Source organism: Benincasa hispida, chromosome 9 (assembly GCF_009727055.1).
Source record: "Benincasa hispida cultivar B227 chromosome 9, ASM972705v1, whole genome shotgun sequence".
In the NCBI taxonomy this organism is placed as follows: domain Eukaryota; kingdom Viridiplantae; phylum Streptophyta; class Magnoliopsida; order Cucurbitales; family Cucurbitaceae; genus Benincasa; species Benincasa hispida.
Window position 1 is genome coordinate 64,231,603 of NC_052357.1, and position 24,209 is coordinate 64,255,811.

Below are 24,209 nucleotides of genomic sequence, written 5' to 3' on the forward strand. Positions count from 1 at the left end.
GTAGAAAGGAGAAATCGAACTCAGTTGGATATGGTTCGGTCTATGATTGTCACACCCCCTCCCAGATTACCCTTTAAACCAGCGAGGAGATGTGACTACAGCAGTTACCAATCCTCTCATAGATACTTATTACCTACTAAGCTGCTTAACCTGACTTAGAGTCCTGAAATGCATATATACTCAACCATAACTTAAAACAAAGACAATCATTAACAGAGTTCTACATTACTCTTCAATAATACAAACACTTTACATAAGCAGTGAGCCCAAGACACTCAACTAGTCCCTACATGACATAATACATGCGTACTACTTTATACATAACCCACGCTTAGACTTTCTAACATTTTGGTCTTGAGTGGCAGAGCAACAGTAGAATTGTCTTCTAGGGAGTGACCGCTACATGTGGAGAAGACATTTAAACAGTGTGAGCTAGAAGCTCAGTGAGTGACTAACCTTTGAAACATAAAAGACATACATATCAACCATGCTTAACAAAGAGGTCATGAACTGAAAAGCGTAGCTGAAAACTGAGAATTTAGTCAAGCAAGTAATTACATAAAACTTCTCTACTAGTAATTAAATATAACATAGGCATCATAGATATCAACTCTGCGAGGCCCTTAGGCCTCAGCTTCCACATTAAATATCTTTACAAGAGAGCGACTCCTCTAGTCTGCTCTTGAACATAACCCTACTAAACTAAAGCTTGGTTAGGAGAGGGACCCCTCCAGCCCAACTTCCACTATAACCTAGGTGTGTCACTTCTGACCATTACTTATGTAACGACCCGACCCCCTAGGACTTAGGTTAGGTCGTTACTAAAATAAATGCATGCATAGAATTTAAAACGACGCTCAGTTATGGTTAAATAAATGTTAATTAAACAAGAGAAGTCCAAAAGACATTTATTAAATGCAATTGTTAAAACAATAATAGGGTACCCATAATTCGTAAAGACTATTAAAAGTATATAAAAGAAATAATCCTTAATAATAAGTTTAAAACAATAAAACTAAACATTAAGGGAAAAATAAGGACTCTAAATGTCATGATGCGGAAGCATAAACACTAGTTCCAGTGGCACGATCACGAATTCCGCTGAGCCATTGCCGGTGCATCTCTACCCTTACCTGAAACATCAACATAGGAAAGAATGAGCATGAAATACTCAGTAAGTAACCCCACCACTGGAGTCAGGCTAGGCATCTATGTCCTCTAGATACCCACCTATAGCACATAAACAAATGGAACAAACGAGAGACTGAGTCCTATCCTATTGTAGTTAAGTATGCCCACAAAACTGGTGAACCCCGAAGGGAACACAAACTGGTGAATTCCGAAGGAAACACAAAAAAAAAAAAAAACTTGAGTGAATCTCGAAGGAATAAAAAACTGGTGAATCCCGAAGGAAACACAAAACTGGTGAATCCCGAAGGAAACACAAAACTGGTGAATCCCAAATGAATCACAAACTGGTGAATCCCGAAGGAAACACAAAACTGGTGAATCCCGAAGGAATCACAAACTGGTGAATCCCGAAAGAAACACAAACTAGTGAATCCCGAAGGAAACACAAAACTGGTGAATCTCAAAGGAATCACAAACTGGTGAGCATCTAACTATCCATGAGGATATTCACACAGTCTCAACGTTCTAAGAATCAACATTGTACAATTCTAGAACATACATGAAAATCCTTGATACTATGGCTCCATTATATACACATGATTTTTAACAACATATCATACTACATTCATGTATACCTTACATCATAATTCCACAGCATGCAAGTATGCCTCAACACCAGCGGATCAGATATCAACATATGAAAACACATACCATCACATACTAACGATTGAGTACCTAGGTGTATCTTTAAACAAAACAGAACCCGTGCCAGAACATACTTGATTCAGGTCATCCTATCAGTCAACATGCTAATATTTACTATAAATTACACTTATCATGTGAGCATACAAATAAAACCTGGCCTGTGGGCAGTTCCAATGGTAAGATTACTTACTTCGAGTCGATACTCTACAGATAAAAATTAGACCACCAAACTATAACGGCAATTCTAAAGTAGCGAATCCTACAACAAAACAACTCTCAATTTCAATTGAAGCCACAATTGTAAGACTTCAGGTCCAAATCCAAACTATCAAGAACTTACTCACAGAATGAAAATCACTTCCACCTTCCTCGAAGGTGCCTTCTTTGACTTCTAAACTCCTTGACGACTTTAGCTTGAAACAAAACCCAGCAAAGGCGAGTCATAACACTGAAACACAATATTAATGGCCAAGAGAACGAAGCAAACCGACACAATCTTACCCCAACAGATCTGACGAAGACCAAGACAGACCCGATGTGGTAGGGTGACGACAACTGGTGGCGAAAAACCTAAGGTGGCAGACGTGGCTTAAAGCGGTGCTCTCGTACGATCGGAGCTAGGCGAACGACAGAGGAGACTGACCGGATAAGCGACGCGCAAAGGAGCTCGGCTGGACGAGCTGGAGAAATTGGGCGAGCGGCTCTTGACGGAACGCAGCGGACGAGGCATCTGCTCTGACTAGCCGGCGCGCTGAGGGGGCTTCGAATCGCCAACTACTCGTCGGTGTCGGGTTCGACGAAAAACTTAGTCGTCATCGACGGCTAGGTTTTCTCAAGGGGGGCGCGTGCGATGAGGTTGAAGAAGAAGATTTTAAGTTTTGTTTATATAAAAAGAAAAATAATAATAAAACAAAAACTAAAAAGGAAATAAAATAAACTTTATTTTATTCCTTTTCTTATTCCACTTTATACTATTAAATTCGTTTCCTTACCAAAATGAAATTAATTCCTGTCATTAATTTCCAAATTGAATAAATTCAACGCCAAAAATTAAATTTCGCAACTACACTTGACTTCCAGAATTCCAAAAATGCCCTCAATAATAAAAGAAAATACTGAAATTACACAAAAAAATAAAAATATATTTGGGGTGTTACATTCTTCCCTCCTCAAAGAACTTTCGTCTTTGAAAGTTCATCCTTGAAAAAGCTCTGGGTACTGGGCCTTCATCTCATCCTCTCGCTTCCAGGTGGCTTCTCTGGACTGGTGGTTCTGCCACAAAACTTTCACAAAAGCAATTTTCCGATGGCGCAATGCCTTTACTTCTTTGACAAGAATCTCTATGGGCTTCTCCTCGTAGCTCAAGTTATCATTGAACAGTAAGGGCTCGTAGTCAACTACATGGGACGGGTCTGTCACATACTTCCTTAGCATCGAAACATGGAAGACATTATAAACTGAAGACAATGCTGGGGGCAAGGCCAAACGGTAAGCTACAGGGCCAACTCATTCCAGGACCTTGAAAGGTCCAATGAATCTCGGACTCAACTTTCCTTTCCTGCCAAACCTCATAATACCTTTCATAGGTGCCACCTTTAAGAACACTTTCACACCAGTCTCAAATTCCAAGTCCTTACGTCTTACATCGTCATAGCCTTTTTGTCTGCTCTGAGATTGTTGCATACGAGCCTTGATCTTCTGTAATGCCTCATTCATGGCCTGTACCAATTCAGGTCCTAACAACTTCCTCTCACCAACCTCACCCTGGCATACTGAGACTTGCAACTCTTTCCATATAGGGCCTCAAATGGCAATGTGCCAGTGGCAGGCTGATAGCTATTATTATATGCGAATTCCATTAAATAAAGGTGAGAGTCTCAACTCCCTGAAAACTCTAGTGCACAAGCGCACAACATATCTTTCAATATCTGGTTCAGACGTTCTATTTGACCATCAGTCTATGGGTGAAAAAATTGTACCAAAATCCAATCGAGTACCCAATGCTAACTGAAGTCTCTTCAAAAAAACTAGATGCAAAACGAGGGTCATCGTTTGACATAGCTAAAACTAGTACCAAAAGAGGTGTAACAACCCCTTCCAAAAACAACTATGAAACTTAAGATGTTGAACATCAGCAACACTTCTACACGTCCGAGTTGAGAATTTTGAAAACGATCATGAAGTTAAGAAAGTTTTATCCACTAAAAACATACATTTGAACTTACCATTTTGTTACTGGGAAAACTTCATATGTGTAGTGAAGAAACTGGTCATACTATATAATGCGTCATATAAAGATACGTACTAGAATAAATCTAGTCAACTGAAAACTGCTTCTACTCTAGAAGCACTAACTGTGATGTCTTTCCTAGGGTCTACATGTCTAAGAATAACTCTGTCTAATTAAGTCTCACATTCATGAGAAACTCATCATGAGGCTCTATGTTGTCATGGGCTATAAAACTTGCTTGAGCCATCCTCACATTATTCTTTAGGCTCGAAACAATCACATATCATTACTTAGACCCCACTGCGAACGAGTCCGGAATTTCCCCCGAAAACGAGGTTTTGAAATCCCTGGATGCTAAAGCATAAGTCAATTGATAACACATTTTCATAACCTCGTAATAACCGTAATTAATCCTTGAAGTCATTTTTTTTAACGATAAAACCTTCTTGATTCATAAGTCCTAACTTGGATTACTCGTACTCCCTAAAGCTAGTTAACTCATTGCCACTGCAGAGATACCCATATATTGTAATACTCCAAACCCACTTTAGTTAACTTTTACTATCAACTCAACTTTATTGCCAAGTCTATCCCTACACCAATGGTTATATTGGAAGATCCAACTTACTTTACATTTGTGATATACTATTATTGTCTACACTCGAGTTGATTATTTTCTTTTCTCAATCAACTTGATGGTCATTTTCTAGTTCATGTCACAACTGAACAACATCAAAATCCCTTAATTTACTAATGCCCCTCAATGATTTCTCTCTTAATAATAGCCTCAATACTAATGTCAATAGTTCTCGATCATCTACTGTTGATAGTAAATTCCATTTTTTAACTATTATCTCTCAACCTTCTTTATATTCGGTAACAGATTCTTGTGTTAAAATAAAGTTCCCATACCAATCACTAACTAAGTTATCTTTCCATCTAACACATATTGTCAAAGTTCTACATGATAATGAGGGTATCTTCTTTTACACCAAAAACCTTGTAACCCCTCTTTTAAGCTTTCAAACCTACTTTAACCTAGGCAGTTATTCGAACACATTAATCCATTTCTTCTTTCTACGCTATAGCAGTAATGCATATCGTGATCGTCCGACGGATACTATTATCTCTATACACTATATCTTTGATAAAACCACTAAATTCAAGGCACTTTTTTTTTCCACTGTCCAATTGGAACATAATCTCTTTACTAAATTATATTTTACTTAACTCCTCCATAAATCTTATATCTCTCACTAAGAATTTCCATCTTGTAGAATTCTCCTTTGCCAATTTTCATGCTTTTAGACTTCAAAAGACTTTTGTTTGTTCAAATTTGCCGAACTTTGATCTCCTCATCACAATAACGCCATGAATTTAATCTAGGTACTCTAAAATAATCCTTCGACCCAAACAAATAACACCTTGCTTTTATCCCCTTTAAGTCCAAACTCATGCCTAACTACTTTGACTTTCTTTAATGATATCAACTTAGCTAGATATTCCAAAAGAATTCTTCATATCACCACATATACTTTGCCTACTCCATCAAGTTGTATTATTACCCAAATGATTATGACTTATGAATCCTTTCTAAAATTCTTCTCGAAATGTTGGATTCTTAATACCTCAAAACCTTCAATAAATTTATAGATACGTTTTCTTTTCCTTCTTATTCATAAAACAACTTTTAACCTTATACTTGAGTACTGGCCTGTGGATTTATGCTACCACCGATTGCACTTTATACTTGGCCTACTTGAGTACTGGCCTTTATACTTTATTTTATTCCTTTCCTTATTTTACTTTATACTATTAAATTCGTTTACTTCCCAAAATGAAATAATTCCTGTCATTAATTTCCAAATTGAATAAATTCAACGCCAAAAATTAAATTCTGCAACTACACTTGACTTCCAAAATTCCAAAAATGCCCTTAATAATAAAAGAAAATACTGAAATTACACAAAAAAATAAAAATATATTTGGGGTGTTACAACTTATGTCTTTAACTGTAACTCATCGAACAACTTCTACAACACTTGAAACATAAAACATAATAATGTTTTATAAATACCTCATGAGTCTTAATTGAGAACGAGCATTCATCGCTCAAGCTCACAACGTCTGTATCATACCAAGAGACCCATAATTCGGCCTCAGGTTACTGAAATATGGCCTAGGAGACCCATACTTCGGTCTCTTACATATGGCCTAAAAGACCCATACTTCAGCCTCTTCTTCAGAACTTTCTACGTGCACGTGGAGTTACTAAGTACCGTTAACACCTTAGGTACTTCCTGGACACCTTCCTTGCTTTTAGTATCCAGCTTACTAAAAACATATCATGCTTTAAAAATCATACATATTATGAATCTTTCTGGACATAGCTTTAAGCTTAGCATTTGTAGAAACTTAGCTACAATCTTTAGAACGCATGCTTCAACGTAGAATACTTAATTTGAAATAAGACTAACATATCACCTTGGCATGCGATAAAACACATACATACTTGAGGAGAATGCTAATCAATCTCGTGAAACTCAATTGCTTGAAAACATATAAACTTATCAACAATTATCATTGAAATCACATAGTTTATCATTCTTCATAATTCTTTCTAATGCGGGACCAATTCAACGCATAACATTCTTCATTAACAACTTTTACTGAAACTTGAGTTCATCTCTTAGGATGTGGCTTCTCTGTCCATCACCTTTCTAGTCCCACTGGCCCTACATGTACGTAGCTAGAATCCTATCATTAACCATCTCTAAGCTCAGTTACCACTTCAAGGTATTGAGCTAAACATATTTTACTAAGAGTCCTTCATATAAACCTCACACTTAGCTTTTTCTTATAGACTTAGCTTTCCCTAATAGCATGTGCTTGTTGGGTTTTATGTCCTAAAACTCGTGGTATGTAAACAATGGAACTTATTCTGATAATTCAATAAAGGTGTTATTGAATAGATCTATTGCTTGAATAGAAATCCAATAAACCTAAAAGTCCCTTGACTATTGGATGAGTACGTGAACTTTATGTGGAGACATAAAGATAGATCAGGTTCAAGTAAATAGTCAAAATGATCTATAGTACATGGATAAGGTTGGGTACCTTATTCTGGTAACACTATTGGATACGACCTGCTCTGTAGTTATTACAAGGAATTGTAAAGTGCTACAAACGAAGTGATCCTAATTCGTTCATGTTGGACATGAGGAGTGGGGGTGTCCTTATGCAAAAGAGTTTGTACAAGATCGAACCACGAAATAAGTCACTCTTACTTTATAATGTTGTTTACTGTTTAAGACTGACTATTTCAAAGCGATGACCTAGGTAACTTGACCTTAATCCTGAGCTAACTATGAACTCCTGTTTATCTAGGATTGCCCTTAGATTTGCATAGGTGAGGGTTGGCTCAACAGCACCGGCTCAATATGACTGCCATTTCAAGGGTAAGACTGGATAGATAACTGGGGACATAGGGTGCAAGAGGAAATTCACTCCTACCCGCTTTAGGGATAGTAGAGAGGTTGTTCCCTTAAGTGTTGATTCTGGGGCTTAAACAAGGGATCCCGCCCTCTCATTTGGTATGAGAGAGACTCGGTTTTGTGATTGGATCATAAAACAATTGTTCATTAGGGGATCAGTGGGGACTTAAAGAACAAGAGGTAATTTCGGGGGTAAAACAGAGATTTGACCCAACCGTTATTGCAAACAACCTGTGAAGGGTTAACTTATTAATCATGGTTATATCGAGTAGACATAATATATCTACAATGAGAAGAGTTCAATTATGGGCTTTAGTGGAGTGACCCATTAATTAACGAATGGGGATTAGATCGGTCTAATGAGTTAGCCGCTTAATCTCAAATCGTTGAAGCCTATGATCTGTAGGTCTATAAGGTCCCCCTACTAGCTCGAAAATGGATTAGCTTTAGAGTAGCGTGATAAGTTAATTTGAAACGTTCAAATTAGAATCAAACGGAGCGTGCTAAGCAATCAAACGGAGCATTCTAATTTGAACGTTTCAAATTAACTTATCACGCTACTCTAGAGCTAATCCATATTTGAGTTAGTAGGGGGACCTCATGGACCTATAGATCATGGGCTCCAACGATCCTAGATTAATCGTCTAAACTCATTAGACCGATCTAACCCTCATTCGTTAACTAATGGGTCATTCCACTAAAGCCCATGGTTGAACTCCCTTCACTGTAGATATATTATGTACACTCGATATAACCATGATTACTAAGTTAACCCTTCACAGGTTGTTCTTAATAAGGTTGGGTTAAATCTCTATTTTACCTTTGAAATTACCTCTTGTTCCTTAAGTCCCCACTAATCCCCTAATGAACAATTGTTTTGTGATCCAATCACAAAACCGAGTCCCTCTCATGCCAAATGAGAGGGCGGAATCCCTTGTTCAAGCTCCAGAATCAGCACTTAAGGGACCAACCTCTCTGCCATCCCTAAAGTGGATAGGAGTGAATTCCCTCTTGCACCTTATGTCCCTAGCTATCTATCCGGTCTTACCCCTGAAATTGCAGTCATATTGAGCCGACGCTGTTGAGCCAACCCTCATCTATGCAAATCTAAGGACAATCCCTGATAAACAAGAGTTCATAGTTAGCTCAGGATTAAGGTCAAGTTACCTAGGTCATCGCTTTGAAATAGTCAGTCTTAAACAGTAAACAGCGTTATAAAGTAAGAGTGACTCATTTCGTGGTCCGATCTTGTACAAACTCTTTTGCACAAGGACACCCCTACTCCTCATGTCCAACATGAATGAATTAGAATCACTTCATTTGTAGCACTTTACAACTTTTTGTAACAACTACAAAGCAGGCCGTATCCAATAGTGTGACCAGAATAAGGTAACCAACCTTATCCATGTACTATAGATCATTTTGATTATTTACTTGAACCTGATCCACCTTTATGTCTCTACATAAAGTTCAAGTACTCATCCAATAGTCAAGGGACTTTTAGGTTTATTGGATTTCTATTCAAGTAATAGACCTATTCAATAACACTTTTATTGAATTTTCAGAATAAGCTCCATTGTTTACATACCATGAGTTTTAGGACATAAAATCCAACAAATCTTAGCTATGGTAGCTGACGGAGATGTTGATTATCCATTGTCTTACAAAAAGGCAATGGACGATGTTGACAAAGATGAGTAGATCAAAACTATGGATCTTGAAATGGAGTCGATGTACTTCAATTCGGTTTGGGATCTTGTAGATCAACATGATGGGGTTAAACCTATAGGTGGCAAATGGATCTTAAAGAGAAAATGGGGGCTGGTGGGAAGGTACAAACCTTCAAGACTAGACTAGTGGCAAAGGGTTATACCCAGGTTGATGGAGTCAACTATGAGGAGACTTTCTCACTTGTTGCCATGTTAAAGTCTATTCGAATCTTCCTGTCCATTGCCTCATATTATGACTATGAGATTTGGAAAATGGACATTAAGACTGCCTTTTTGAATGACAATCTTGAGGAGACCATCTACATGGAGCAACCTGAGGGATTCATAACCCAAGGTCAAGAGCAAAAGATTTGCATGTTTAATCGATCCATTTATGGACTGAAGCATGCTTCTCGATCTTGGAACATAAGGTTTGATATTGCGATCAAATCTTATGGCTTTGATCAGAATGTTGATGAGCCTTATGTATACAAGAGGATCATCCAGTAGCTTTCTTAGTGTTTGTTATGTGTAAACGAGATCCTACTCATTGAGAATGATGTAGGTCTACTGACTAAAGTTAAGAACTGGCTAGCAAACCAATTCCAAATGAAATATTTGGGAAAGGCTTAGTTTGTTCTAGGAATTCAGATCTTTAGAGATCGAAATAAAAAAATGTTAGATCTGTCTCAAGCATCGTACATTGACAAAATGCTTGTCAAGTATTCGATGCAGAACTCTAAGAGAGGTTTTCTACCTTTCAGGCATAGAGTTATCTTGTCTAAGGAACAGTGTCCTAAGACACCTCAAGAGATCGAGGAAATGAGATGGATCCCCTATGCATCGGCTATTGGAAGCCTGATGTATACGATGTTATGTACGAGACCTGACATTTGCTATGTGGTGGGGATAGTCAGTAGATATCAGTCTAATCCAGGATATGATCACTGGACCGTCGTTAAGAATATCCTTAAGTATCTATGAAGAACGAAGGACTATATGCTCGTGTATGGTTCTATGGATTTGATCTTTATTGGATACATGAATTCTGATTTCAGGCTGATAAGGATTCTAGGAAATCTACATCAGGATTAGTGTTCACTCTTAACGGAGGGGCAGTAGTCTGAAGGACCACTAAGCAAGGCTGCATTGCTGACTCCACTATGGAGGTTGAGTATGTAGTGGCTTGTGAAGCTGTTAAGGAAGCTGTTTGACTCAGAAAATTCTTGTTTGATCTGGAAGTCGTTCCAGACATGTCAAAGCCTATCACACTTTATTGTGATAATAGTGGTGCTATGGCTAATTCTCGAGAGCCTAGGAGTCACAAACATGGGAAGCACATAGAGCGAATATCATTTCATTCGAGAGATTGTGCATCGAGGGAATGTGATTGTCATGCAGATAGCTTTGAAGCACAATGTTTCTGATCCATTTACAAAGGCCCTCACGGCTAAGGTGTTTGAGGGTCACCTATAGAGTATAGGTCTATGGGACAGGCCACATTTAGACTAGGGAAAGTGAGAGATATGTACTGGGCGATTTGTGTCCTAGTTTATTTATTTGTGCACTATGTATTTTAGTATGACTCTTAAATTGTACGTCCCACTAGCTTTAGGTCAAGTAAAAGATTGTTGTGGTTGATGCCCTAAATCTCGTAGGGTCCCATAGTTTGTAATTGTAATGTACAAACATTTTATTTATGTAATAAAATATGTGCTGTTTTATTTCAAATTAGTTGCATTAACCATACCATAAACTAACATCCAAGATTATCTTGTAGCTTAAATATGTTTGTAGAGACATACAGGTAGATCATGTTTAAGTGATAACCTAAATGGTCTGTAGTAGATGAATAAGGTTGGATACCTTATCCTAGTGACATTATGAGTATCACCCGCATTATAGATGTTACAATTTTTGTAAAGTGTTACAAATGATATGATCTTGATCATTCATGTGGAGACATGTGAGCAGAGATATTCTATATAAAGGAGTTTGTATAAGACCGAACCACGAAATGTTTAGTTTCATTATATAACGTCGTTCATAATAGAGACTTACAGTTCATCAGAATGACCATAGATAACATGACTTGAATCATGAGTGAGTTGTGAACTCCTACATATGAAGGCGATCTTTTGATTTGTATGGGTGAGAGTGGCTAGATCGTCAACTCAACAAGCTTATCATTTTGAGATTCGTCTAATTGGGGACCTGGGAACATAGCTACATAAGAAGGAATTCACTCATTCCCCAATGTTAGGGCAAGTAGATAAATTGCTCCCTTAAGGGCTGATTTCGAAGTTTGAACAATGTGGTGCCATGCTCTCTATTGGCTCAAAAGGGGTTTTGGTCATAGTTGGACTATGATTTATTATTCATTAAAGAGATCAATGGTACTTAAGAAGTTAGATGTAACTATAGGAGCAAAACGGTAATTTTGGCCCAGCTGTACTTACGAGCAATTTGTGAACGGTCATTGTACTGTTGATTAGTTATATCCAATGGACACAAAAAATATATCTATAGTGCAAAGTTGCAGCTATTGGTCTTTAATGGGGTGTCCGACAATTAACAGATGATGAATAATTTAATTAAAGAGTTTAATTAATTATTCACGTATCATTGGAGCTTCAAGATACAGGTCCATGAGGTCCCCTCGTTAGCTCAATGAAAATAAATAAGAATCTGTTTTGGGATTAATTTGAACTGTTCAAATTAATTGAGTGAAATAATTATATATGATATAATTAATTTAATTTAATTATATATGATATAATTACTATAATGTATTTGATATATTATATTAAGTATTTATGAGAGGAAATAAATATTTGAACATGATTTAAATATTAATTATATAAATTGGATTCATATAGTTGAATTTAATATAAATGTGATTTTATATTAAAAGTCGTTAGTGATACAATATTAAAACTATAGGTTATATGTTATATTTGATATAACATATAGTTCAATATATAATTATATGATAAAGTGTTTATCATATAAATATAAATATATATATTAATTTTTTATAAAAATAAATTAAGTTTTTTTAAAAATATATATCTTTTATTTAATTATTTTGAATTAATTAATGGGAGGGAGTCGTAACTTCCTCCCCTTCTTTTCTCTCCTGATCGTGTGAATGGTGGGGAATCTTCTTCTTCTTACAAAAAGAAAAAGAAGTGAGAAGACAGTATAGTTCTCAGATCTAATAATTTTTTTTCCTTGCTCTTTCCTCCTCTCTCTCTACTCTCCCTCTCTATCCAAAATCACCAGACACCCTACTTCCTCGATTTTCACCCAAAGAATACCAAGGTCACCAATTGGTAGTGCCCTTTTTAGAGTGATCGTGATTTACACAAAAAAAGATGAATCATGAAGATATTGGATTCTTCAAAGGTTAAGGGTCTTCAAACCAAATCCCCCCGCCTCCCCCCCCCCCCCCCCCCCCCCCCCCCCTCATTTTTTTCTAAGCATGCTGAATATTATGGAATAAACTTTCTTCCTCTGTAAAATTATGAGTTCTGTAGAATTGGGGATTTGGGAGATCTGCTTCCACTTAAGGATCCCCTCATTGAGGTTCCTTCAGATCATTCATGTGGAGATATGTGAGCGGGGATATTCTATACAAAGGAGTTTGTATAAGACTGGACCATGAAATATTTAGTCTCATTATATAACGTCATTCATAATAGAGACTTACATTTCACCAGGATGACCATAGGTAACATGACCTGAATCCTGAGTGAGTTGTGAACTCCTACCTATGAAGGCGATTCTTTGATTTGTATGAGTGAGAGTGGCCAAATCGTCGACTAAACAAGCCTACCATTTTGGGGATTCGTCTAATTGGGAAGCTAGGAACACAGCTACACAAGAAGGAATTCACTTCTTCCCCAATGTCAGAGCAAGTAGATAAATTGCTCCCTTTAGGGCTGATTCTAGGGCTTGAACAATGTGGCGCCACACCCTCTCGTTGGTCATAGTTGGACTATGATTAATTGTTCATTAGAGGGATCAGTGGTACTTAAGGAGTTAGATGTAACTATAGGGGTAAAACAGTAATTTTTGCCAAGCTGTAATTACGAGCATTTTCTGAAGGGTCATTGTATTGTTAATTGGTTATATCCAATGGACACACAAAAAAATATGTAGTGCAAAGAGTGCAGCTGTCAGTCTTTAGTGAAGTACCCGACAGTTAACGGATGGTGAATAATTTAATTAAAGAGTTTAATTAATTATTCAAGTACCATTTGAGCTTCAAGCTACAGATTCATGAGGTCCCCTCGATAGCTCAACGGGAATAAATGAGAATCAGTTTTTTGGATTAATTTGAATTGTTTAAACTAATTGAGGGAATTAATTATATATGATATAATTACTATAATGTATTTGATACATTATAATATAAAATTTATTTGAGAGGAAATAAATATTTGAATATGATTCTAATATTAATTATGTGAATTTGATTAATATAATTACATGGGTTTATGCATTGCTGAGAGAATTAAAACTATAGATTTTATTGTATATGATGCAATATTAAAGTATAGATTGTATGTTATATATGATATAACATATGGTTATACATATATATATAGTGGTTTTAATTATAAATTAAAATTATTTTGTTTTAATTTTAATTTTTGATGGAAGAGAAATAACTTCCCTCCCATATTCTTACTCAAGTCACTATGTTAGTGGAGCTGAAAAAATGGTGGTTTTTTTCCTTCCTCTAGTGATTTTTGACAAAGAAGAAGACAACACAAAAATCTACGGAATAGTTCCGTGTGATTTCTCTCATGCTCTCTATTCATTCTCAATCCCTTACCTCTACCAAAATAGTCAGATCCCACAAACTCCTAGGTTCTCATCCAGAGAATACGGAGGTAGCCATCGTTGTGGTGTCTATATTGTTTGAGGGAATCAATTGAAGAACAGTCTTCAAAGGTTAGGGTTTCTAAACCCATTTTATTCTTCTAAATTTTTTGGTTTTAAGCATGTTGTATTTTTCTAAATTAAATGCATAATTGTATGTTCTTCCACTGTAAATTTTGAGTTCTGTGAAAATTGGAAATTGGGACGATCCTGTGTTCCACTCAAGTACCTTTAACAAGGTTCCTTCAACTTCATATATGCATTTTATAGTAGATTTAGGAGCTTAATTGGTTTGTTCTGTGGCTAATTGTAGTTATGATAGCTACTTCATATCAAAATACAATTATTCCATTTTTTAAAAAAAAGTTTTAGGTTGTTTTGAGAGCCATTGTTGGGTTTAATTCTGTAGGTTAGGTATTGAAAGATAGAACAAAAAATTGAATTGAATAAGCTATCTCTATTGTTTAATCCATACTTGTCCGATATTAATAGCCACATTAACGATAAAAATAAGGAAATAAGATCAAGGCTAAAAATAAATTAAGGCTAGAGATGAAATGATCTTGTCAAATAAGTTTAGGTTGTAAAAGAATAAACCATGGTAACTACCAATAAATTTGGACTTCCCATGTTAACCCTCTTGTATATGTCATTTTTAGACCTATAAAACATGGTCATGTATCGGAGGACACTAATCAACGTAAGCAAACAACACTTCAAAGGTGGCTTATCATGCTGATGTTCTTCGACTCAATTTTCACATATTGAAGAGTTAAAGGAAAGATTCAAAAGTGACTTCTTGGCTTTGCTTTTGGTACCATCCCAAAAAACTTCATATCATTAGAGATAGTTGTCCTTCCTTATAAAACCATGATCATCTTCTTGTTTAACCGATGTGGGACTTTGATCGTATTCCTACCCAACAAAATTTACGGATGGTTCATGTTCCACTAAAAGAGGAATATTTACAGATTTACCAATCAAGTGAGAGAAAAAGATCTAAGACAAGTAATTAATTTTAAAATATGATTATATGGTAATTGTTTATCCTAAATATCCCATTGAAAGTTCTTTACAAACTGTTTTATGCCGCTCCATTTGAGAAACTGTTTTTCTTTCCCCCTACTTTGTTTTTTTTGTATACTGTTCCAACATTGTTTTTTCTCAACTTCATATTTTAGATGAGAAAAAAGTTTGTCAATAGAGAACTTCAAAATTTCACCAATTTAATAAAAATTCGGACGAGGAATTAGAAAATGGGACAATTGCAACTTTAATAAAAAATAAATTGAAAATTCGGCGTATGTCCCTAGATTTTACTTTTTTGTAAACATGACAAATGACTTCCACTTGAAAATTTGAATACTATCTGATTGTTATGTGATTGCTATCTGATTTCTATGTGATTATTATATGATTGTTATGTGATTGTCACACTTGCAATTACACAAAAATTGAAGTTACAACTTTGATTTCTTAAAATGTATTTGCCATACAATACAATTTCCCTTAGAAAAAGTGCTGACAATTTCACTAAGTTAATTCTTTAGCCAATTTTAATACTGATGAAACTTCTAATTACAGTCCTTTAACTTCAACCATCCATGTACATGAATTATAAGGCCATTCATTGCCACAGTTAAACTGCTGAACTTTACGGCTGTGAAAAATGTTGGCTACTTTAAAATGATATGAAAATGAGAGAAGAAAGGTTCTGGAACATCATAGATATATAGTTTAAACTAGATAAATTTATGTAATTGGGTTGTTTTCAAATAAAGGAAAATGAACCAACTTAGATATTGATAGAGATGTTTATCGCGATATATCAGTGATAGACAGAATATTTTGCTATATTTGTAGTGTTTCCATAGCGCCGAAGCCTATTTGTGGGGAAAAAAAAGATATACAAGTGTTCATCCCAGATTTACGATATCGACATCAATGGAAATATCAAGAATCAATATCGATAAAATGTCGATTTCAATGAATATTTTTTTAAATTATCAAATTAAAAAATTTCAAAAAATAAATTTAAATTAGGTTTGTTTTCAAATATAAAAATATAACAAAATGTTATTGTCTATCTTTGACAGATAATTATAAAAATCTATAAATGTCTATTACTCATATGGATAGATGTCTATCCGTGATAGACATTTATTAATGTGAGTGATAGATACTTGTCTATTAATAGATGTCAATATCTATTAATGATGGGTAGACATATTTTACTATATTTGAACTCTACAAATTCCAAATTCTTTTAATTTTCATGGTGAATTTTCTCGGTAAATCAGTTCTCCACAGATTTAAAGAAGACAAATTCCCTCAATCAAAATCCATTCTTCAAAAAGTTCAATACCTCCAAATTACAAATCCAGTAAATATCGTCGGCGAGACCTCACCGGAAAGTTGATTTTGGCATGCTAAAAAAAGCCAAGTCCTCGAGCTTAAATCAAAGGGACGGTGGGATCATATTTGAGTTTGAACAGAAACAAATTGTATTGCAACATGGGAGAACCTTTTTTTAAAAAAAATCTCAAAGCTTCTTGTGGGGTTGAAGGAGAGGGAAAGATGGAGAGGCCAAGGGAGTTGAGAGAAAACATTTTTTTTTAATTTAAAAAATGTAATATTAATATAAATAAAATAAAAAGTACCAATATAGCAGAGATTTTTTTTTAACTTATTTATTAAAATTCAGGGACCAAATTGACCCATTTGAAACTTTAGAGACCAAACGCACCATTCTTTAAAACTCATGGATTAAAAAGTATTTTTTCCAACATTTTATTATTTTCAAATAAGTAAACATGTATATTATTTATATTATATTTATATTAGTAGCATTTTGAGAAATTGGGTCGTATCCATACCTAATCTTATCTATATAGAATAGACTCTTTAGGTTATTGCTTAAATATGATACACCTGTATATCAACTACAATTTCATATAATAATCTGGAGTTCTACTTTATTAGATTAAGTTATACATAATTAAATACAAAATAAAATAACGATTATTTTATTAAATAAAATGGATTGTTTATTACATTACAACCAACAAGTTCTAGAACACAAAACTCAACATTTTATTTATATTTAGTTTGATATTGTTATAACTTCTAAAATAATTGTGGTCAACTTTGTTTTATGAAAAATTAATTGTTAAAGAAAGTAAATTAATGTTTGGCAAATTTTAATTTTAATTTAAAAAACTAGTTACTATATCAGATAAATTCATACAATTTAATTATATGAACCAACGTAGATTTATTGATTTAATTATTTTCACATTGATAATTAATTTATAATTTATTATGACATTTTTTAAGATTTTAAATTATTTAAATTTCAACTAATTTTGTTTAATTTAAATTATTTGATAATTTTTTTAAAAAATAATTGTTATAAAAAATGAATCAATTAAAATTTGAAGATATATGTGAAAAATATATCTATATGGAAGGATATTATTATAATATATTTATTTAAATGGTCAAGTCTAAAAGCTTTAACAAAGTTAGTTAAATTTTAAAAAGGCATTTATAGATTAAATAATAATTTGATTTACCAAATAAGGAAAGCAATTAAGATTTTTCTAAAATTACTTTCTACGATCGCAAACCAACCCAACCTTAGAGTAAGGCCTCTTTAATAATATAATAGTGACTTAATGGCTTAGTGGGATTAGTGGAGAGAATTTTAAAGTTAGTGGTAAAATTTTAAAGTTGGTACATTAGTGATTAGTTTCTTATATCAAACTAAATTGAAGTATTTGATTCTCTTCGTTTGTCGTTTTTTTGTAACATAATCATAAAATACAACAGAATGAAGTTGATAGTTTCACTTGTACCTATCACCTTCATAAAGATGTACACGCTCTATGTTGCATTCTTCTCCAGTGAACAAAACCATATCTTTTCCTGTATAATAGTGTTAGTGGTAGAGGCTTTTCTTTCCTTTTCCTTTTTGAGAACAAAAGGATCCCAAAAAAATATAAGGAAAGAAGAACATCTTGAAGCAGCACTCCTACCACCAATTGTGGAGGATTTCTCTAGCCATGTTTTCATTCCAACGATTCCTTCTCGTGTGAACGGTAAGCTCACGAGCAATGGTCAAACCCGAAACTAAACCTTGCCCTGAAGAAGTTTCTAAAGGATCAAAGAATCAAACCTAAGAGAAGGTAAGAAAAAATACACACAAGCTTCCTCAGGTTTACTTTTTAACTTTTGAACAAGAAAAGATATAATGGTGTTTGTTGAATGAAGATAAGGGGTTATGAATTTTGATCATACCTTACTTTCCTAAAATAGCGTCATCTTTTATTTGATTTTTTGAGAATAGTGTTGTGTTATCTTCTGAAGTCCTTTGCTTGTTTCCCCCCAAAGTTTTTTCTTCTTGCAGAATCTTGGCTTTGAGGCTTTCCAGGATTCCCAAACTTCAAAGGAACGACTTGTTCAATGTACAACATTTTTCCTGGGAAGTGTCTCTTGTCTTTGGGTAACATTCGTAGCTGAGGCAACCAATACGCCACGTATTCACCCTCGGGATCGTATGTCTGTGCCTGAAAGAGATATTACTGTCAAAAGGTCATGGGGTCTAAGAGTACTTAGAGCAAGAAATAGAGTTGTGAAATTTTAGAGCCCACATTGTAAGGAGTTGAACAAAGTGTAAGAAATTAATAAAGCACAAAATTGATATTTTTTAATCGTGGGTCCACAAACTCCTTGGACTTAACAAAACGTGGAGTTCACAACTCTACTCCCTCAACTTTAACTTCTTGGGTCAAATACTCCATTATTAAGCAAACACTTAGAAAGTCATTTCAATCATACTCATAAACTTGATAGATGCTTCAGACAATTTTACTCATTCAAGTGAATAATGGATCAATTCTCCAATACTATTTACTCCAACTACCTCTTTGAAATTTAGGTAAAATATAAGAGTTGTAACTATGCGAGTTCCTACTTCCTAGTGTTTCTGTCTTGTAATTCGATCGCTTCTCTTTAGAGGGAGACTAAATGCAGAACTCATGGAGGACTCATGCTTTGATCTTATTTCCTCTACTATCATCCTAACTCTTGACTCGATGCAAACTCATAATGACATACAACCCAGTGAATAAAGTACGCATTCGTGGAAGAAGTTAATAAATTCACATTGTCTAGCACCTTGAAGTACACACGTTTGTCATAATGTATAAAATTTAAAGTAAAATATGTACTTACTTGCTTGGGGATACTGAAGTAACGATCTTCTCTTGGGTCATTCCCAACTCCTAAAAATAAAGAGGACGGAACTTTAAAACTTCACAGTTCTCTAAAGCAAGTGTTATATTTGGGGTTGCAAAAAGGATGAAATAGGGCATTCATGGCATATGTGGACCATAAAATATATCAGTGATAACATTAAATAAATATTCAATTTAAGTTATGGTATTGTACAAATCTAAGATTGGCATATAAATGCAGCGTTGATGATGTGGTATCTGGACTACAAGGAACTAAGATCCAGATAAATTTCCAGCATGCATCCTCAACAAGGTAGATATATAAAACTGTGATAGAAATATGTTTTAAAAAGGTAATTTATAATGGGCAACAATCGTTCTTGGAGCTTCACATGATGTATAATAAGTGATGGGTTACAGTTTTCAGATAAAATATGACATGGGAGAACAAAAATACATGAAAAGGATTTAATGAAGAATTCTGAAAATGCTTTCGTTTCAAACCTGTTCATAGAGGTTGTGGGAATTTAAGCACAAAGTTACCATATGTTGGAAGGGAATCGAATTACCAGCTCCATATGTCCAATTTCCATAATTGGAGCAAGGGTCATAATCGAGAAGACATGTCTCAAACCATTCAGCTCCCATACGCCAGTCTATACCCATATCTCGAACAAGGAAGGAACATACTATCTGTAGAAAGAAAAAATCAACGTTACATTGTTTACTCAATCTATTTAAGTGAAAATCGAAACTTGATGGGTGGTTTAATCAACGGTACAAATGTCCGGAAGTGATGTAATTTGGCAGTCCAAGGACATGTACTTTAAGAAGTGTTAATTTGATCGTATTCCATACGGATTTCATGTAATTTTCCTTATCTACGTTTTCTTTTCCTGTTTCTTTCCTTTATTGGGTCTGTGGTAGCTCTTTATTCCTCCATTTACTGTGTAAAGATTATTCTGTTTAAGTTGATTATTCAATAATAAACACAAAACAACATGGTATTAGAGATAGGATCTTGCTTTATTCAACTTTAGCTTTTTCCGATCTCTGCCTCCGTCAATCAGCCGTTGACAGAGAGAGATCCATGCAGACTCGTCGCCCGTCTTCACTCTAGCTCCCGACCTGTTCATTCATCTCTGCCTCTCCCATTGATTCTATTCTGTTTTCATATATACATTTGTGAGTTTTTGTTTTGTTTTCAGATATATATTTGTGGGTCTCTGTTCTGTTTTCAGATCTGCATTTGTGGATCTCTGTTCTGTTTTTAGATCTGCGTTCATGGATCTTTGTTCCATTTTCAAATTAGTTGTTCGTGGGTTCTATTTTAGATCTCTCTATGAATATCGCTATTTCTGGTTTAGAAGTTCTCTGTATTTTAGTTCTTCGTAGATTTCTGTTTCTAGCCCAGATCTACAGTGATTTGATTCAGAAACTCAAATTGGTTGTCATTCTCCCACCTCGAGAGAGGGTGTTAAAAGTAAATTATGGTTTATTCTATATTGATTTCATGTAATTTTCCTTATCTATGTTTTCCTTTCTAGTATTTTTCCTTTTTTTTTTCTTTCCTTTGTTGGATCTGTTGGTGTCTATTTATTCCTCCATTTACCATTGTAAAGATTATTCTGATTAAGTTGATTATAAAATAATATACACAAAACAACAAACTCGACAAAATACCTGCCGTCCTCGATTTGACATGAACCCAGTTGTTGATAATTCTTTCATATTAGCATCTATTAGAGGGTACCTGGAGATTCAGAATCCTTCAATACGTCATATATGAAACAAATTTCTAATAACATGTGAAAGCATTATCTACGCAGACTCTTGGACTTGAAAGAAACATAAGATCAATCTTAGATACTAGAGAGAGAGAAACAAAATACCCTGTACATCCATCTCTCCAGGATTCAAACAAATTTTTGTCTTGATTCCATTTCAACTCCACTTTTCTTGGGCCACCTATGAAAAGAAACTGGCATGAGTTGGAATCTGCACCAGGAAAGATATGGGAAAGCACGGAAAATCTGAAAAATTTGTGACAACCCTTACCTAGATGAAAAAGAGAATTGCCATATTTGACTGAAAGAAACCTGAAGTAATCCCTCCATATCAATTCAAACAAAACCCTGAAATGGCAGATGTAGATTAACGATGAGTGAAAGATTTCCTTCCTATCAAAGCTTTGAGGAGAATGGAAGATGTGACAGTTCCAAATCTAATTTAAAACAGTGGACAATTTGTACCATGAGCTATTCACGTGTTATAATGAGATAATTAGGATGATACATCATACATACATCAGTAACGAGTAACGATACCATATTAAGAACCAAAAGAAATAGTGAATAGAATACCAGTAAGTAGATTGATTTGCTTCCCTTTCCCTCTCGTATCTCCTTACCTAAGAGAATAATCAAGCCTTCAAATATGCAAAAGACATTGTCATTAAAGGAAAATGAAATAAAACCAACCTCTTCATGAATGAGACGAGGTGAAATGCTTCCTGAAGCAAGCCATGGAGAGAATTTTGTGGAATAGTCAGGTCCTAACATCCCATTTCTTGTTTCCTTATAGATCCGTAGTAAATCCTAAAAAGCAGGGAGGAAACAAAGAGAATACTTCAGCAAGATATCAATAATGTAAGTGAAATTGTGTAGACCCATAAGAGAATCAAAAGAGACAAATAACTAAATTCATCATTAAGAGGTTAAAAGTTAATGGCTAAATTGTTCATACTTGTATTGTAAAATACAATTTTCACCTTTTTCCAGAAGTACTCATAAATTCTGGAGAGAGCTGCGCTCTCACCCCCAATAAACCTCATGCCCTTAACAACCTGAAAAAAACGAATCAATTGTCATTTCACAAAGAGTAGATTTGGTTGTGTATTTACTTGTAGCATTATTCCAAAAGCATAAACATACACTTGGAGGTTGAAGCCCAAGCTTATCAAGTGAGGGAACAGATCCCCAATTATCGATGCTTGCAGGAGGCCCAAGAAGAGCTGGAAGTCTAATGCAATCTCGGATTGCACATTTTGCTTCAACAGACTGCAATTTGGTGGTCCATCAAATGAAAAAGCACCTTGTGAGAAACACATTTAACAATGCAAGAGGAGGTAACGAACCTAAAACTATAAAGAGAATATACATACTTTACGAAACTGTGTGTAGACATCAGGCAAACTGTTGGTGTCAAATGGAAGGTCGTCTATGTGGTACATGGTGGTGCCCCAAACAAGTTGAAAAGTAGGGCTTCTAGCAGCACTTGACTTAGCAGACTTCTCTGAGGTTGGTGATAGCACCACAGTTTTGAGGCCTTTGGTCACCATTCTTTCAACGTATAGTTCCTCACTACAAGTTTCCATTTGAGCATAAACCTGATCAAATTAATAGATAAAAAATTTAACCAATAACCAAATTAGAGCAGTGCTTTAAACATACAAGGAAGGCTAGTGAAGTTACTCAACTGTGTGAGCACCAAGAGCTTTTGCAAGAGAAGGGAGAATTTCTTCAGGCTTCCCATGTTGAATAAGCAAGTTAAGGCCTCGTTTCGTTAAATTCCTTTTCAAGTCAGCCAAGCATTCAACAATAAATTGAGCTCTCAATGCTGTCAGACAGGAAGGGTATTACACAAACGTTGAACACTTGCTCTGCTACATTTCAAGCACAAATTCCAAAATGCTGAAATCTTAATCTTAATCATCGATTCAACTAATCACTTAACATTTTTAAATTTCCAGCATAACTCATGATTTTATGACTACATGGCCATGAATTTCTTCCAAACTCGCCTCAGTAATTTTGAAGCCTAGAAGAGAAAACGTAGCCCTAACTCGACGGCAACAACAGACCTCTAATAGTTTCCGCCATTACACTCAACTATTCGGAAGAAGTATTACAAGAGCAAAAACGGAATATAACAGCCTCGTGATCAAAAACAACAACAACAACAACTATCTAATCCAGAGCTCAACAAGACAATCGACATATAATTTCCAAACAAATTACAAGATCACCAGTGACTAGAGTGAAGAACTAATTTAGAAACAAACCTCGACTAGAGTGAAGAATAAATTTAGAAACAAACCTCCAGTTTTAGGAAAACCGAAGTAGCAGGTAGAACCAAAAAGTCTAGGATCAACACAATACACCGGCAACACAGCCTCGGACGAAATCCAGGCCTTATACAGGGCTTCATTGTCCAGCACACGGAGGTCATTTCTGAACCAAACAATGGCCACTCCTTTTCCTCTCTTGATCCCTGAAGACGAAGAAGACGAATAGCGCCGGTACATTTGTTCCGCAATTCTATCCATCTCCTCCGATTCTAGCCCTGGAACTAGACACGTCGACGACGACGACGATCTAGAATCGAGCTTCGAGCTAGAATTCATGATAAAGGTTCGACGGTGAGCAGATTTCGCGGCGATTTGGGTCGCCGGTTTCAGAGAGGAAGAATTGGGGAGTGTTTTCAACAATGGAAAAGACGAGAATGAGATACGGAGAGTGTTGTAGTTCATGGTATTTTTTTTCTCTCTTTTTTTCTAATTTTATTTTTCCTTTGGAAGCTGTAGAGATTTAAGAGTTGACATACTGACACGTGGACTAAAATTGGCTGATGACGTAGCGCTTTAACAGCCTATAGAAGAACTTATTTGATACGGTTGAATTAGGCCCACGTTGCTCCAGATTAAAAATTTCCCGCTTAATAAAACGACCGTTTTATTCGTTTAGACGAATTCCGTTTTGGAGGTCCTACTGATGATTCACTGAACAAAGAATAAAAACAAACCCTGAATTTC

At 35.2% G+C, this 24,209-nt stretch overlaps 2 protein-coding genes across 6 annotated transcripts; both read right to left on the bottom strand.

The window, feature by feature from the left end:
• Positions 1–3,030: 3,030 nt before the first annotated feature.
• Positions 3,031–3,552, bottom strand: LOC120084848. The gene is made up of 2 exons (XM_039040665.1): positions 3,414–3,552; positions 3,031–3,248 (listed from the first exon to the last, which is right to left on the bottom strand). The coding sequence occupies exons 1-2, from the start codon at positions 3,550–3,552 to the stop codon at positions 3,031–3,033; spliced, it is 357 nt and encodes a 118-aa protein (XP_038896593.1).
• Positions 3,553–17,906: 14,354 nt separating this feature from the next.
• Positions 17,907–23,964, bottom strand: LOC120084418 (cryptochrome DASH, chloroplastic/mitochondrial). 5 transcript variants are annotated; one of them, XR_005483719.1, is made up of 14 exons: positions 23,495–23,964; positions 22,875–23,014; positions 22,560–22,784; positions 22,330–22,455; positions 22,167–22,241; positions 21,877–21,993; positions 21,760–21,806; positions 21,455–21,531; positions 21,289–21,364; positions 21,080–21,149; positions 19,966–20,089; positions 19,395–19,444; positions 18,459–18,727; positions 17,907–18,302 (listed from the first exon to the last, which is right to left on the bottom strand). XR_005483719.1 is itself a non-coding variant. In XM_039040196.1 (13 exons), the coding sequence occupies exons 1-13, from the start codon at positions 23,925–23,927 to the stop codon at positions 18,515–18,517; spliced, it is 1,773 nt and encodes a 590-aa protein (XP_038896124.1). In that variant the 5' UTR covers positions 23,928–23,964; the 3' UTR covers positions 17,907–18,514. The 5 variants fall into 5 exon arrangements, 2 of the variants coding, with proteins under 2 accessions (XP_038896124.1, XP_038896125.1); XR_005483720.1 differs by having other exon boundaries at positions 17,907–18,314; XR_005483721.1 differs by having other exon boundaries at positions 17,907–18,336.
• Between the last annotated feature and the right edge of the window lie 245 nt (positions 23,965–24,209).

Bases quoted from the DNA above. Each gene is read 5' to 3' on its own strand.
- LOC120084418 (XM_039040196.1), bottom strand. From the start codon at position 23,927: ATGAACTACAACACTCTCCGTATCTCATTCTCGTCTTTTCCATTGTTG. The intron at 23,015-23,494 runs GTTTGTTTCTAA...CCTGTCTGACAG, and splicing joins CGGTTTTCCTAAAACTGGAG to CATTGAGAGCTCAATTTATT. The intron at 19,445-19,965 runs GTAATTCGATTC...CTTTATTTTTAG, and splicing joins AAATTGGACATATGGAGCTG to GAGTTGGGAATGACCCAAGA.
- LOC120084848 (XM_039040665.1), bottom strand. From the start codon at position 3,552: ATGAATGAGGCATTACAGAAGATCAAGGCTCGTATGCAACAATCTCAG. The intron at 3,249-3,413 runs GTATTATGAGGT...AGTATGTGACAG, and splicing joins AAAGGTGGCACCTATGAAAG to ACCCGTCCCATGTAGTTGAC.